At 33.2% G+C, this 16663-nt stretch overlaps 1 protein-coding gene across 2 annotated transcripts in view; it reads left to right on the top strand.

Annotated features, from left to right (window-relative positions):
- The window catches only part of LOC129217245 (serine/threonine-protein kinase Pink1, mitochondrial-like), a 48272-nt gene extending 33081 nt beyond the window's left edge, over nucleotides 1-15191 (top strand). For both annotated transcript variants that reach the window (XM_054851520.1, XM_054851519.1), the window contains exons 6-9: nucleotides 2061-2221; nucleotides 4305-4423; nucleotides 10374-10607; nucleotides 14533-15191. In XM_054851520.1, coding sequence (XP_054707495.1) covers nucleotides 2061-2221; nucleotides 4305-4423; nucleotides 10374-10607; nucleotides 14533-14790 — 772 coding nt within the window. In that variant the 3' untranslated portion in view covers nucleotides 14791-15191. The remainder of the gene's footprint in view (nucleotides 1-2060; nucleotides 2222-4304; nucleotides 4424-10373; nucleotides 10608-14532) is intronic.
- Nucleotides 15192-16663: the final 1472 nt, after the last annotated feature.

Below are 16663 nucleotides of genomic sequence, written 5' to 3'. Positions count from 1 at the left end.
AAAAGAGATCGTAACGATCAAATTTTCCGATGAAAATTTGCCGAGCTGCATTTTATCGGAAAAAGAGATCGTAACGATCAAATTTTCCGATGAAAATTTGCCGAGCTGCATTTCATCGGAAAAAGAGATCGTAACGATCAAATTTTCCGATGAAAATTTGCCGAGCTACATTTCATCGGAAAAAGAGATCGTAACGATCAAATTTTCCGATGTAAATTTGCCGAGCTCCATTTCATCGGAAAAAGAGATCGTAACAATCAAATTTTCCGATGAAAATTTGCCGAGCCGCATTTCATCGGAAAAAGAGATCGTAACGATCAAATTTTCCGATGAAAATTTGCCGAGCTCCATTTCATCGGAAAAAGAGATCGTAACAATCAAATTTTCCGATGAAAATTTGCCGAGCCGCATTTCATCGGAAAAAGAGATCGTAACGATCAAATTTTCCGATTAAAATTTGCCGAGCTCCATTTCATCGGAAAAAGAGATCGTAACGATCAAATTTTCTGATGAAAATTTGCCGAGTTACCTTTCATCGGAAAAAAAGTAGGTCGTTTAAATTTTCCGATAAAATTTTTTCCAATCTAAAATTTTTGGAAATCTCCCAACTGTTAAAATAGGATAAGTTTTATTATTCGAATATCCGACTGTTGATCAAACGTAAGGCTATACGGATCAACATTCAGGGTTGAGAATCGGAGGAAAAATGACTGAGACTTTGACTCCGAATCCGACTCCTGGATTTTGGAAGGGTTTACTCTGATTCGCTGCAAAATCAATTCAACTTTAACTCCACGATTCCAACCCTGATTACCTCACTGGAATTGCGAACAAAATGAGACTCCGACTCTTGAATGATTTCTCTCTATCTCCAAAACAATTCCACTCCGTTCAATTTGACTCCCAAAATTACCGACTCCGACTCGGTTTGCGGGCAAAATGATCGACTCCGACTCTTCACTAGCTGGCGCCACAAGTATATTCACTGAATAATATTCTCACTTTCCGTTCAGAAATCTGTCATGGCCTTGCCCCCGATAGATGGTGCCACAAATGATTTTCCATTTAATACATTATTTTCCTCCTTGGACCGAGCATTACTTGTCTAGTGGTTAGCATATGAATCTCGTATTCCAGAGGTCTAGGGTTCGATTCCCGGCTAAAGCGACTTAGATTGAGCTCATTAGTCATGTTCATCAAAAGTTGTTTAATTAGTAAAATTAAATAAACAAGTTATTAAAAAAATGAAAATATATTAAATAATTGTCCCAAATGACGTCATCCGAAAATACCCTCCTGAAAGTTTTCAAGATGGCGGAAGGGTCACAAGATCATCCAAAATGACGGACCCCCCTTCCCACTGTTTTTTTTTTTCCTCCTGCTTATCCCTATATCGCAGTTGTTACTACTTCTCATCGTATTTTCGTCCTAAATTCATCGCCTCGGAACAGCACTGCTCGTATATTGCTCCAAATCTCATCGGTATAGGGAGCAAAATTCATCGAATTCCGATGATCGGATTCTACTATTGCCGATGAGACATATTGGAGCAATTTCCGATGAAAACTCATCGGAATCCGATCATCGGCCGATCTAAGTTTGATCGGATTTCGATGAACGGCCGATGATCGGCCGATGAGTTGATGCTACTCCGGTAGTGATCATCAGTCTGAAATAGTCATAAATGAGCTGAAGGCAGGTATAACCCAGCAAATCATTTGGTAACTGATTTAAGCAACATTTCTAATGAACAATTTGTTTATATCGCTCATAATTTTTATAATGTTTTGTGCTATGGACCGCATGAAATATTTGGCATTTATATCCCCTGGGGAGAAAAAGATTGTCTACTACTGATTAAAGAATTGACCTGTTGCATTGCCTTTGCAGAACCAGAATAAAGAATTAGTGGTACATAAGCTGTCGGAAGGATTTGAAAATCCAAAACTGAAATTGTCATTGACTAACATTAGGAAAAAAAATAGACTTTGGATGTCTTCAAATGGTGCAGAAACATTGAAGTTTTAAATACATTAATAAAACAATATTTTCACTTTTAGGTATCACTGCAGTTTAAAGGATTATTTAGAAATGAGCGTTTCAACACAAACAGCTCTTTTATTATTGACACAACTGTTGGAAGCTTTAGCTTATCTTCTGAAAAATGGAATATCTCACAGGGATCTGAAAACTGATAATATTTTGTTGGACCTAAATTATGGTATGTTTATCTCTTTTCTCTTTAATTATTGATGTTATTTACTTATTACTAGTGATTCATATGCCTTAAATTTTATTTTGTATAATTATAAAATTATATCTTTTTTTTTTTTGCTTCTTTGATCTGATAGGGTTATTTTTATAGTATGATTCTGAATGTGCTTTCCAAATTAGTATAAAGCAGTGCTTCCCAACCTTTTTTACTTCACGGCACATTTAATAGTTTTCTCAATCCTTGTGTCACACTGGACCGACTTTCATGTTTCAATATGAACAATGTTTTCATCATTTACTAGCCAAAGCAAGGAAGAGAGAAAAAACAGCATTTACATAATGATATAATAATTAATCTTTTTAATATTTTAGTTTCTTAAGAAATTGAATCCAGACTGCAGTTAATACTGGGGACAGGGTGGCGACAGATAAGGGAAAAGTCAGGGAACTTTATTAATCAGGGAAATATCAGGGAATTTTGAAAAAATAATAAAAAATCAGGAAAAATTGATTTTATGAAGAAAAAAAAATTTTTTTTTTTTTATTTACAAAATTAAATACTCTAATAACCCTACACATTTTCCACCAATTATCTGTTCAAAAAAAGTAAAATTAATGAGGTGCGATTATACACTGCCGCATATTTGTGCATCTTTTTTCCTCAATGTCAAAGTATTGAATCTTACTTATTAACCACAGGATGAACTTATTAAGATTGCTTCTGTGTCTGTTAGGTTGTTTATTTTACCTAGCTTGAAATTTCCTTTTACGCTTTCAATGCTACGTAAAATAAACAACCATACAGGCAAAGAGAAACCTTCATTAATGCTTTAGCTCCGTTGCCTTTATTCCATTTTCTCGAAGTAATTAAGTACTGTAATCACGATTTCAAGAAGAAATCTTTGGTTTTTGAATTAATACTATAAAAGCTTAAAAGTTATTACTTCTTTGGGTTTTTAATTTAATTGCTAAAATAGAACTTTCAATTAAAAAAACTTTGTTTTTCGCCATTATACTATTTGTAGTCACCGCAAGAAAAACTCCTTATGAATGGATGTCAAATGGTTTTATCTGTTTTGCATAAATATGTCAATTAGCTAGGTAAGAATAACTACATTACTTCTATTCTTTCACTATTACTTGTTATTCTTGCAACAATTATTATACTGTTTGAAAACTTAGTTCAAAATAATTTTAATTACTTTTTAGTTCTATCATGAATACACATATGTTTTTAAGAGTAATTTTAATAGTTTCTTAGATTTCTTATGCTAAGTGGTTTCTGGAAGTACAGTTTTTTTTTTTTTTTTGAATTTTCTATAATCTTTCCATGTATAAAAATTTAATATACTGTTTTGTTGGTTTTTCTTTCCTTCCAAAAAAAAAAATGTCTTGTTTTTTTTTTTTAACCATTTTATTAAAAAAGTAGCATCTTTTTAAAATATATCTTTAGTTCAACAACTTTACACAACTTAAAACGTTCAAAATACTGCATTTAATACAAACATACAATGGATTTCAAGTAGAGCAAAGAAAGAAAACCATTATCATTGGTAACGTAAATCAGGGAAATTTGGTGAACTTAATCAGGGAAAAGTCAGGAAATTTTTTTTCACAGTTCCTGTTACCACCCTGGGGAATGTGCAAGCTTTGCCTTCAATTCATGAGTCGAATCTCGCCATTCTGCGGACATACATTGGTGGGATAAACTCACTTTACAAGTTTGTTGACACTCTCAGATTCAATGAGATGACATCTGCCTCCAGCTTGGCTATTCACTATTCCTGACTGAGAAGTTCTAATAAAAACGAAACTGTAGTCTCTGGATGTTATAACCGGGCTATCTGGTATACTGCATGTATTTCTGCCTTAGCCCTGGCTTAGGAGCGGTAACATAGTGCTAAATAGCAAAGGGTCATCTGATCTCTTGGGCAGGTAAAGTACGTCTCTTGTTCTTTCTACAGTTCCGAAAATGCTGTGGTACATTAAGGACCATGTCGCCCCACACCGGTTGAGAAGCACTGGTATAAAGCATTGGTTTCGAGCAATTTGCAGAGTGTTTTAATCAAAAATCATGTTTCTTTTTTTAGGGATAAATTCTCCAAGATTAGTTCTTACTGATTTTGGTTGTTGTTCTGAAAGTCTGAAACTTGCTTATTATTCTAATGATGTTGGCAAAGATGGAAATATGGCTTTAATGGCTCCTGAGGTTTGTTAAGACTTATCTTTTTGACACACAACAATATTGCTGCATTGACCATAAATTTATGTTGCAAATTATATAAGTATCTTTGTGTTAAAAATACTATTTTAACTTAAATGTGGTTACATACAATTTAGTTAGTATTTTTGATCAAAACAAACTGCTTTAAATTTTACTGTCATATTTGGATGCCTCAGTTGCCAAATCGGTTAACTCCACTTTAAAAAAAAAATCATCATTCCTACTATAATCAATACTTAGCATGTGAATTTGTAATTAAGTATTGGTTTGGTACATTTCTGACCATGTGATGGCAGAAAATTTAACACGAGGTCCTATTTACTCCTATGGATAACCCCATCTTCTTCATCACTTTTCTCGACTTTTTGTTTTATGAAGTTAATCAATTTGGCAAGTGAGGCATTTATTTGTCAAGAAATACTTTTATGAATTTCTGTTTGATATATTTTAAAACTTGCTATTTATTGAATCACATTGAAAAAGTAATTTGTGGTTTGGCTTTCCTGTTATCTGTATTTGTCCATATTGGATGCCTTGATTGGCATCTGGCAGTGCACCACTTGATGCTGTTGTAATGAAATGATTTTATGTGCATTAACTATCAAGCGTATTTTTTCAAGTTTCCATGGAAATTTTATGTAAATATAGAGTTTTGCTTAAAAACTTAGACATTTAGTTTTTAACCAAATAGCAGTTAATAGGATTTTATTAGTATTCTACACTAAAGTATTTGTTCTCAATATGAGGTAGCCTCTATAAAAAAAATATAAATTTCCTAGATTGGCAATAAAATTTCTAGAAACATAACTTGTTGAATACGTGTACTACTTTAATTTTTTGTCTTTTTTTTATTACTATGCCATATTAATTTTAGTTTTTTTATATTTTTTACATTGTTTTTAAAATGTTGTTATTTATAATTGCTGTTTAAAATTTTGCATATTTATTGCACTTAGTGTTTCACCGTATGCACAGCACAACTGCACTTTAAAAAATCAGCAAAAAGTATTAAAAAAGCTCTAACTTTCTGCTAATTTGGGGAGGGGATATTCATGTTTTATGTTCAGAGATAGGCATACAATATTAAAATAGGCTATTGTACTCCTCTGTCTTGTATAAAACACTTATTTTTTTTAATTTTTAAATTTTTACTTGATCATCCAGACTTAAGAATGACACAGGGTATAAATTAGTTCCTGATTTAAAAAGTTCTGCTGGAACTGTACAACTTGGGATTCTCAAGCTCTTGCTCATTCTTTGCGTTCCTATTGTTTCTTCATTGGTTTGTAATTTTCTCATTTGTGTTCTCTTTACTTCTGTTTTTACTTTTTAAGCTGCTTGCTTATCCAGGGTTGGTATGGTCCTCCAAAACTCCTCCAATACTCCTTCATTTAGGAAATTTTTTTGACTCCTTCATTTTGGTTTAACTCCTTCTTTTTTAGTTCAAGACTACATAATCTTCCTCTGTGACAGTAATTTAAATTATTTCAAAGGACAACTGAGCTTCATCACATCGTCACAAGGGCGAAGGTATAAGGGCGATTTTTGATTCGATTTTTTTCGATTCCGAGTCACAACTGACTACAACTGTATTTATGTCGAGGACTGCATACTAAGTGCCTTGCCTCCATTATTTTTTATACTGATAGATGGCAGCACCATCACCGGATCAAACAGTTAATAAGAATTTAGAACTAGACCAGGAGCTAATAGCTACATGGTGCTAGTAAAGCCCTCGATCCGTCTCTTGAGTGGCGAAACGCTCCAGCGTCTGCCATTTTGTGTCGTTCCGCAACTTTCTCCCTATCTCAACAGTAGAAAAATACAGAGTTTCGCTCATTGAAAAGTATCTTTTTATCAACGAATGTTTACAGATTTTTAATCGTTACTTATGTAACTGATAATATACATACAAAAATGTTGAATTTTACCTAAGTAAAATATTTTTTTTATCATTAAACCGAATATTAGTAAAAAGGTGTTTTGAAGAAATTTTCGACTATTTTTAAGAGTAATTTCTTTTTTTCCCCCATATAGACCTTCTGAGTTACAAATTACTTGAAGTGTTTTAAATATGCGTTTTATTATTAGAAAGTTGGTGTAGCAGAACCAGGGGCGGATACAGAAAAATCTCCCGGAGGGGACCCTGGAAATTGAATAGCACCTCCTCCTTCCCCTTGCCACATACAATGTTTCATAACAAAGTTTTCATTACTTTATTTTAAAATGTCTTTTTTTTAAATTTTTTTATGATCCCTTAAATTAATGATCCACTTCTAAGAACATACATATTATGTACCAATATACTTTGAATGTGGACGTAAAACATCTTTAACGTTTCAAGCCAATTAAATACCAAACCATAATAATGTTACCGAAATGCTATACAATTAGCGGTTTTTATTTTAGGAACAATGTCGTAATGATTATAACACGAGGGCAAGGTTATTCAATAAAAAATATACCCATACCTCATTTGAGGTTTTAATATTATTTTATTGTATTTTAACTATAGAATATTATTTAATTAAGAAAATCATAGCTATTAAACATATAAGTTTCACTGAAAAATTCAGGATAATTTCTGTGTAGATTTCGAAGAGGTTGCTGATTGTTCTTGAAGCCATGATAGAGTTGAGATAACATATTCATATTACATGCCGCCTCTATTAATATCATGGCTTTCTCAAGAAACTACGATATGATTTCTTTCATTTTGTATTTTGTATAAGCTGAAAAAGAAAAAGCTATTCTTTCGCAAATAGCTTCCTGGATCAAAATAATTCTTTTAGGCACGCCTGCACATTTTTTGAAGAATGTTAGTTATTGATTCCATCAAAGAAAAATTAATGGACGAATCGAGATATTATGTTCCCTTGAATTCAAAACCAGCGAGTTAAATGTATAAATGTATTCTGCCACTCTAGGACTCCAGTATGACTTCTTTAGCAAATAAAAATGCTATTATTCAAAATATGCTCTATGTGTGTTTTGTGTTCTGTTTAATTAACTGTATAAAAAATGCAATGGAGAAGCCAATTAAAAAATAGTGAATAAAATAGTTAAATAAATTCATCCTTTTGGGGGGAGAGGCACGGGCCTCCTGCCCCCCCCCCCCTTAAATCCAGTACTGAGTAGAACAGTAGTGAGCTAAATTATGTCATAAATTATTTGCGGGCAACAGTTTGAACTTCTGCATGCAAAGCAGTATCATTTATATTGTTAATGTGTGTAGTTTTCTTATGGAAAATTATTCACTTCTAAAAAATTGCAAAATTTCTTTTTGTTTTAACTAATAAGGTTTTATTTTCGGCAGGACTCTTCCATGTTTTTTTTTTTTTTTTTTTTTTTTAACATTTTACCAACACTTTCTTGTTTCTCATGACGATTTTACATTAAAAAATGCCTTTCATTTAAACCTGATATTTAAGGATACTACTAGTTCTTAAAAATTCAACGAACTGATAATAAAATGTAACCAGTTTTAAATCAATATTAAAAAAATAATAATAATTGAATTGTTTGATATCAATAGGAATTCGAATAAAAGAGTGCAGATTACATGTTTACATCTGTGACGAACTGTTATAAATAGTAATAATGAATTTATAAATTAACAGATACTGGGATAAATCATATATATATATATATATATATATATATATATATATATATATATATATATATTATTAAAAAGGTTTTCACATCAAAATAAAAATTAAATGAAAACAGATTTTTTCCGGGCAAAAAAAAATATCTTCACGTAATTATATAACTTAACTTGAGTTACATGTTACTATAATCTCAAAGAAGCTTAGTTTTTTAATGAATAATTTCATACTTTTAATATCTTAATTTTTATGCGCAAAATAGATAAATAATTAACTTGGCAACACACTGAAACTCATGGTTATGACACAATTAAAAGCAAAACGACGTGTTCTTAAAATAATTTTGCTACAGTTATTGAGACATTTTGAAACTAACTAAACAATACAAAATTTACATTAAAAATAAATAAAAGAATTATTACAAGAAATACACCGCCAGCTCAGTCATTTCCAGCCGAGGACTGCAGTTTCGTGCTTATTAGCACTCATCAGCCCGGCATAGGAAAGTGACTGAGCTGGAGATGGAAAACCTCTTAAGGAAGCCAAGAGTGCACAACAAACTGGTAGCTAATATAGAATTAGCGCAGACCAGACGAGTGACCGAAGCAATGGTTCGGTTCAACTCGAGGATTGAAGGCAAAGGCATGGTTCGGCTGGAAATGACTGAGCTGGCGGTGTATTTCTTGTAATTGTTACTGAAAAGAATTATTATTTTAAAGTTTGACGGCTTTGTTATCTTAAACTCAGAAAAATCAGTTTTAAAAATAGGGCAACTATTTTACTACTGCTAGCAATTTATTAGTTGCCGTTACATAGTTGAACTTCACAATATTTGAAGGAACTATTTATGATGATTTTAGTGACTATCCCTATTATCCCATGAAAATTAACAAACCATCAGCCAGTTTCATGAAAAGTAAAAAATATTACTTCAACAAGAGTTTCAAAAAGTTGAAAAGTCTGAAATTGCACAGCAGTATTGATAAAAAAATTTAAAATGCATGAATAATGTTTCAATGTACTTCGATATAGTAATTTTGAACTGTTAGAACATCTTAATGCACTACACCAAGGCATCTTCACATTAAAGATAGCGTTTGATGAAAAATACGAATAGCAATGAGAAAATATCTAGTATTCCGCACAATGAAATCACACAGGCAACGACACAAAATGGCGGACTGAACCCACTTGACTGCCCGCCTCCAATCGCAGTCGAAAGCGGCGCGCGGTGCATGGATCAAAGTGTGTCGCCACTTAAGAGAAGGATCTAGGGCTTTAGGTGCTAGCACCCACAGAGGTATCGTTTCACTTGGAGGACATTGAGACCACAAGCATATTTAACGTCGCCCAGTCCCCTTTAATGACGACGGTGGATCTTTGACCATCGAGGTTCGAACTCAGGACCCTCCGGCCCCGAATCCGACACTCTACCGATCGGGCTACCACGACCCTAAGGGCGATTTTAATGTAGTAACTTCGTATATTTATTTTATTTTTTATAAAGATGTAATTTACAAATCGATTATAGAAACCTTAAAAGTTGAAGGTGAAAATATTATTAGTTGACTAAGACGTTTCAAAGTTTTTTCAAGTTTTATGATTATTGTTTTTCTCCCCACCACACTCTCAACAGCAAAAGTCAGTTTGTCTAATTATTATTTAAATATTTAAAAATACTTAAGTAGATGTACTATATTAAGTGATTTTGTTAAAGAAAACAATTGCTTCGTAAATCGCAGTTTTTACATTCCAAAAAGGTCATCTATGTGTGATTTCATACCTTGAAAGGGGAGACAGGTTCATGAAATTGTGACAAGGGGAAGAGTGAGAGTGACAAAAAGTGACATCACACAGTTATTATAACAACATTTTTATGAAAAATATGGCATTTGACAAAAGGAGAAATAAGGTGAAGTGTGACAAAGGGAGAAGATGATCAAATATGTTGTAAAAAAGTGTGACATCATTTAAGGACAGCCCAAAAGTACTCCTTCAAAATCTCATTTTACTCCTTCAGAACTCCTCCAAAACTCCTTAATTTTATTTCTGAAATTTAGTACAAACCCTTTAATCTGCCTCTTTGTTTTTGTCTGATGTCTTTACATTCATAAGCTTACTTATTTTGTATTGGAAAAGGGGTTCCCTGTAACCCCAAAACATGTGTCTGTAGTAATCTGCCGTTCATGCATTTAACAATGTTATTTTTTTCCTTTAAAGCACAAAGGTATTGATTCAACTTGATTAATATGGTAGTTGTAATTAACTAGTAAAATTCATACTGTGTTGCTATTATTTTTAAATAATGCTTTCTCCACTTCCAGATTATTAATGCTGAACCTGGACCTTTCTCTGTACTTGATTATTCTAGAGCAGATCTGTGGACTGCTGGTACTTTAGCATATGAGATATTTGGCGAAAAAAATCCATTTTATTCATCAAATTCATTATTGAGAAATGATTCCTATGACTGGCAAAAATTACCTCCTTTACCTTCCACAATGCCTACTCCTATTCAAAAGCTGGTAAAAGATATGCTCCAGGTTGACCCAAATAAGGTAAGGTTTTGTTTCTATGCCAAACAACTCTAAAAGTGATAACATTTGAAGCTGAGCTATTTCATAGAATAACAATGACCAGATCCTACCACAGATAAAGTGCGCAAAAGGCAATTGTACACCTACAATTTTTAACTTACACCTTCTACCTATTCACGACATAATTTGATCCAAACATAAATTTTCTGTACTAAAAAAATGCATTTTAACCATTTTGACGTAGACAAAAGTAATGCTGAAGTTGTTTATCCAGTTACCAGAAATTTTGCCTGTTTGAACTGTGAGCAGTCCTAACAGAGTCAGATAGATAGTCAGTGCTCTATTTTACTTGTTATCTTTAAGTAAATGAACTATTGAAATAGGTACTAGGTAATGGATAACTTCATGTTTAATTAAACTTATGTCTATATTTTGATTTCAACAACTATTTGTCGGTAATTAATGTGTCTTGTGTGTTTATCAGAAGTAAAATATGCACTTTTCATATTCGAGGTACACTGCCGTGCTAAGCACAAAAGTCGTATCTGCACTTTTTGTCAAAACTGAGTTATGGTCACCAGGTAGTTCTTTGTCCTGCATTTCAACTAAATACATTGTTTTCTAGTCGTTTGTCAATGGAAAATATTTTTTAAGAAATTCTGAAATTGTTGCAGCTGAATCAAATACATGGAGGCACGAAACTTTAAACGTGAATTTCTGATTTTGTCCTTAGCACGGCAGTACAGTCGGACCTCGATAACTTGAAGCTTATAACTGATAGGCCAACCAAGTAAAACCTTTAAATTGCACTAATTTTTTTAGTGAATCCTATTTTTTTTTAACCTTAAAACCTATTAAATAGAAAGAAAACTAGAAAACAGTTTCATGGGTGCAAGACCTTCCGTCTCAGGACGGATTTCCGTCTTGACAAAATTTCCGAGAAGGAGGTCGGGACGGAAAGAAATTCAATGACTTTCTTTTAATTTTGAATGAAAAAAGAAAAATTGAGTGTTTGAAAAATATGCTTTAATATTACTTGACCGTTCCATAACCACGAATTTACATCGACATTCTCTCAGTTTTCCGCCATGTGCTTGTTTTGTTTGCAACGTGCTTTTGGAGGAGTGGCTTTTCGGCTCGCGCCGTTTGACTTTTTTTAGGTATAGCTTTGTTATTTCCAACTCACTGCATTGCAGGCCGAGGAGTTGCTCGCTATTCTCCCAGATTTTTCGAAGCAATCGGCTCTAATTGAAAATTTAGCCTTTTCTCATGCTATTTTCGATCATCCTTTCGTTTTTTTCATTTGTGGTTTTTTTTTTGCAAACTTTACACGCATAAATGAAAATTATGTACGCTCTTAAAATGTCTTAAGAGTTGAATCTGCATCACCGATTGAGAGTGATTGTTGACAAGATGAAATATTTTTGCCACAGCAAAGGGCGTCCACATACCATGTAAAACAGAAACTATCAAGGATTTTGAAGATTTTAATGAAAATGGGAATTTTGGAAATAATCGGGGGGGGGGGGGGGGGAGATTTCAAGCTGGGTGGAAACACCGATGGGCAAACCGTTCCTGCATTTTTGACAATGACTTGAGGAATCACTAAATTCTAATGTCATTGATTTGAACACTCGCTAGAATGGAAATGTGGGTGGGGGGAGGGAGAGAAAGGAAAGGAGAAAAATAACGGCAGCACGAGTTTGCGAAAAAACGCTGCTCTTGCAAAGAGGGTAATCTGTCCGCAAATTAACCCACGATACTGAGGTCTTAAAACGTTGATATCTTGGACAATCTGGGGGGGGGGGTACTCACGGGTTACAGTATAAAATATCGAAAAACTGAATCGAAAATATTTTTGAAGCTAGGAGTGGTTCGATATTTCTCCAGTGCAAACTCTTAAAAATTTAAAAGTCAAAAAGTTTTAGGCTGTCTCTAATGATATAAAAGTGGGTTTTAAAAAGAATCGAAGACTGGAGTCTTAAAAACACTAATTTAGGCAATCTTTGGTGAATTTATGAGAGATGGTTTTTGTGTTCTAACATGAAAATGTTTTGTAGCTGATGTATTAAAAACTATTTGAGGCTATACTTAAATGACTTAAGTTAAAGGGCATTTGCGACCCTCTCCCGAAAACTGTTTGTAATTGAAGTCTTCAGAACTCAGCTTTAGGTAATCTTTGGAAGACTTAAGAAGAGGGAATTTGAAGGCTTTTTCTCAATACGTTTGAGAATTTAAATTCTTAAATCTTCGGTGATGAAAAGGGGAAACCGCAAATTTTAGTAAAATTTAATGAACTTAGAGGAAAGAGTTCGGGGGGGGGGGGGGGTCTCTCTCCCCGAAGTATTGAAATGCTATTTTGGCTATTTTTGAGTGAGTTAAGAGTTAGGGAATTCAGGGGTCTTTCTCGAAACATTTTCGAAATTGAAGTCTTAAAACTTTGGGTTGTCTTTGGCGATGTTTGGAAGGGAGTTGCTCTCTCAATAGAAAAATAAATCTTAAACAAAAACTTACACTGCGTTTAGTAAACACAATGAGAGGGGGGGGATTCCGCACCCCCAGCCCGAAACATTTTAGTTTCTAAAATTTTAAGAGCTTTGTTTTGGGCTATCTTTGGATGACTTAAGGGGGAAGGGTGTTGGAAGATTTTTTCAAAAAGTTTCCAAAATTAAAATATTAAAATTTTTAGGCGGTCATAAGTAATGCTTATAGGTAAGAGGGGTGCTATTTCCCCCTACAAAACAATTTAGAAAGTGAAGCCTTAAAAATTGAAATTTAGGACATTTGTGGTGAACTCAGAGGAAGGGGTTCAGGAGTTCTCTTCCGAAAATTCTTTGATGCTGAAATATTTAAAGCGCCACTTTAGGCTATATTTGAGTGCCTTAAGAGGGATGCGATTCGGGAACCCTGCCTGGAGTTAGGATTCAGTTCCCCTATTTCTTTTTTAATTAATGAATGTTGGAAAGGATACCTTATTTAAAAAATATAGCTACTTCACTGAAGCGATTTTTTATTGCTAATTTCACCACCTGATATCTTATAAAAGAATTCTTTTTCAAATGAAGACTGTAGGGGAATGGTGACAGCCTTACCCTTCCCCCACCTTTCCTTCTTTTCTAGTTTGTTGGCACTACCTTGGGTAGACTTTCGAATCAGAACTGATTTATGTTGCAAAAGTGAAAATCTTATGTCCTAAGCGATTTTATTGCTACAACAAAAATATTTAGGATTGGCAAAAAACTAATGATGGGGTGCTGCAAACGCTTTTACCCCTTACATTATCCAACATCGTCTAAAATTTGCGTTTTTGAAACTTCAATTTCGAAATATTGCCGAAGGAGGGTTCCTGAAATCCATCCCTTCAATAGTGCATTCAAAAAGCGTATAAACGTTATGAAATTTAAATTACAATTTCCTTTTTAAATCTTCGATTTCGGGAAAGCCCATAGCATCCCCCCCCTCTTTCTTTAATATTTTTTGAAGGTTGCCCAATATTGTGATTTTGGGACTATCAGTTTGAAATAATTGATGTAAGAGTCCCTGAACCCCTCCTTTCCCTGAACTTTACCAAAATGGCCTACCACAGCATTTTTTGGACTTCAATTTGAAAAAATTTCTGGGGGAGAGCCCCCCTTATTGCCGGATTTTAGATTTTTTGGAATTATGATGTCAAAACACTTAAATATTACAATTTTAAGGCTTAAAATTTAAATCAAATACATTCCAAAACTTGCATTGTTAAAATCTGCAACATTTATACATATAAATTTTTCCTCAAACCCACATGCGGGGCGAGGGGGGGGGGAGGGGAGCTGAAAATATTTTCCGTCTTGAACACATCACCAAACTTGCACCCATGAACAGTTTAAATATTTAATGTAAAATTTCTTTGTTTTATTGGTAAGTTTTGCAGTAAAATTAAAACCAATAATGTCAAATATTTTAGCGACCAAGCCCAAGTTTTGCAGCGACAGTTTGCCAGCTGTTTCTTCATGCTCCTTCAGAATTACTTGAATCTCTGTTTAGCAAGAAAACTAGTAAGAAGGCACTAGAGTGGATGTTTAAGATGTCAGCAGAAACATACTTAGAAGCTTCTTTGAAAAATTCAAAGGAATACGCTGTGGCGTTGTTATTGAAGCACACTTGGTGCTCTAGAATCCAGTTTTTAGAAATTCTTCATGCTTTGAAGTACATTGCTGAGTAGAAATTTAGAAATACAATGAAGATTGTTGTGTGTTAGATTCTATTTTGTATATTTGTACCACAATGAATTATAACCTTTTGTTATGTTGTAACTCACACTTATGATTTCGAATTATTTTTAAAACTGCAGATGTGTTTGATGCATTCAATGTTTCATAAGTTATAACTTGTTTGTTTTGATGAATTTTCTGTTTACTAAATATTTTGAGTTTTCAAAGAATCTTATGTTCACATTAGTACGTTATTATTTAAGTGCCATTCAGCTACTTTGTTCAAAGCAAGTTTTTGTTTATGTGCCTCATAAATTACACTGTAATGTGAAATGTGCAGCACACCTTGTGTGTACAGTATTAAATGTTAAACAGAATATTAAAATGCAATAAAAGATATATTTATGTGTAATTGAGTTTTTCTTTCCTTAAAAATTATATTTATTTATTTTATAATTACTATTTTTCAAGAGAATAAAACAAATTTATAGTTAAATTATCATTATCTTTCTTTATAAACCAAAGTTTAAACTAAAAGTGCACAAACAAAGTGATGTAATTCTCTGAGGTTTAAAACGAAAGCAATCGATGCTCTGTTCAGAAAGGAGAAAAAAAATACACTTAAAATACTTAGCATGTAAATCTGCTGAGTCTGAGGAGTTATGTAAATAATTATAAGGATTTTAGTGATGTCCCAAAGTCCCTTTTCCCCTATCTGATCTCTAAAAGCTCTTTTTTTTTTTTTTTTTTTGATGAAATAGGCCCCCTAAGTTTTTTTTTCTCTCTCTACTGAGAAAATGATAGCATTTTCAAGTAAATTTTCTATGTTTCATATAAATTTGTGGATAAACCATACCCCAAAGTTTAAAAGTTTATATTTGTACTTTATTTTTTATTTAATCCACTAAGATTGAAAATGAAAATTTCATGATGCAAAATGCACTAATATATTGGTCAAAATTTTTTCTCTATCAAAAGTTGTGCCTCCCCCCCCCCCCCCCCAGGAATCATTGACTTTAATAGCTAATTTTCTCTTCTACGTGATTACTAAAAAGAGTATAAAATCTTCTATCGTTAAAATTGTCCCTAATATTATATATTACAATTGAGGAGTAATTTATCAAAAGGGAACCTATCCACTTTTTAGAAAAAATTTATGACATTTTCTAAACCTTTCAGATGACCAAATCACTTACTCTCAAGAGGTCTAAATGTAGAAAATCCTATTTTATTTAAGGGTAAAGTTAGGCTTTTTGATCAAAAGGTAACAAATCTGTCCTCTGCAAGTTTTATTTTGAATAACGGGGGACATATCCTGAAAGAATCTACAGTACGAAGTCTTTCAGATCCGAAGGAACACATGTCCAAAATCCTCAAATTTTAATTTACTACTTTTAGGTTAATGTACTTCGATGAGAGAAGATGAAATATTAAGAGTTTTTGTGAAATTGGAATTTTCAACATTCAGGTTTTCGTTCAAAAGGGCACATATCCAAAATTAAGATAGCGATAGCTCCTTGTTTTTTTTTACACAAACATTTCGTACTCTGAGCCATGATTTGCTGTGTTTTGTGCTCAATTCTGTACCCAGAGAAGTTGATAAAACTATTTTGCTCTTACCCTAATTCGTTTTTCTCACCTCCTGAACATTTTTCGAAAATAAATATTTTCCTTTTTGAGAAATTAGTTCTCAATTAATCTATTAAGCCTGTAGCATCAGTATCGAAGGGGGGTCGCATTTGCGTTGGGGGATACCCTTCTGTGGCGTTTTACCGAAACAGATTTAACAGATAAAGAAAAATATACATACTTCCCCCAAAATATTTCAAATAACATTTAATCCATGAATTGCATTAGCCTCACTACAGGAAGAGGAAGGGGCGC

The sequence above is a fragment of the Uloborus diversus genome, chromosome 2 (genome assembly GCF_026930045.1).
Source record: "Uloborus diversus isolate 005 chromosome 2, Udiv.v.3.1, whole genome shotgun sequence".
NCBI lineage: Eukaryota > Metazoa > Arthropoda > Arachnida > Araneae > Uloboridae > Uloborus > Uloborus diversus.
This window is presented reverse-complemented; position numbering and strand designations above follow the sequence as displayed.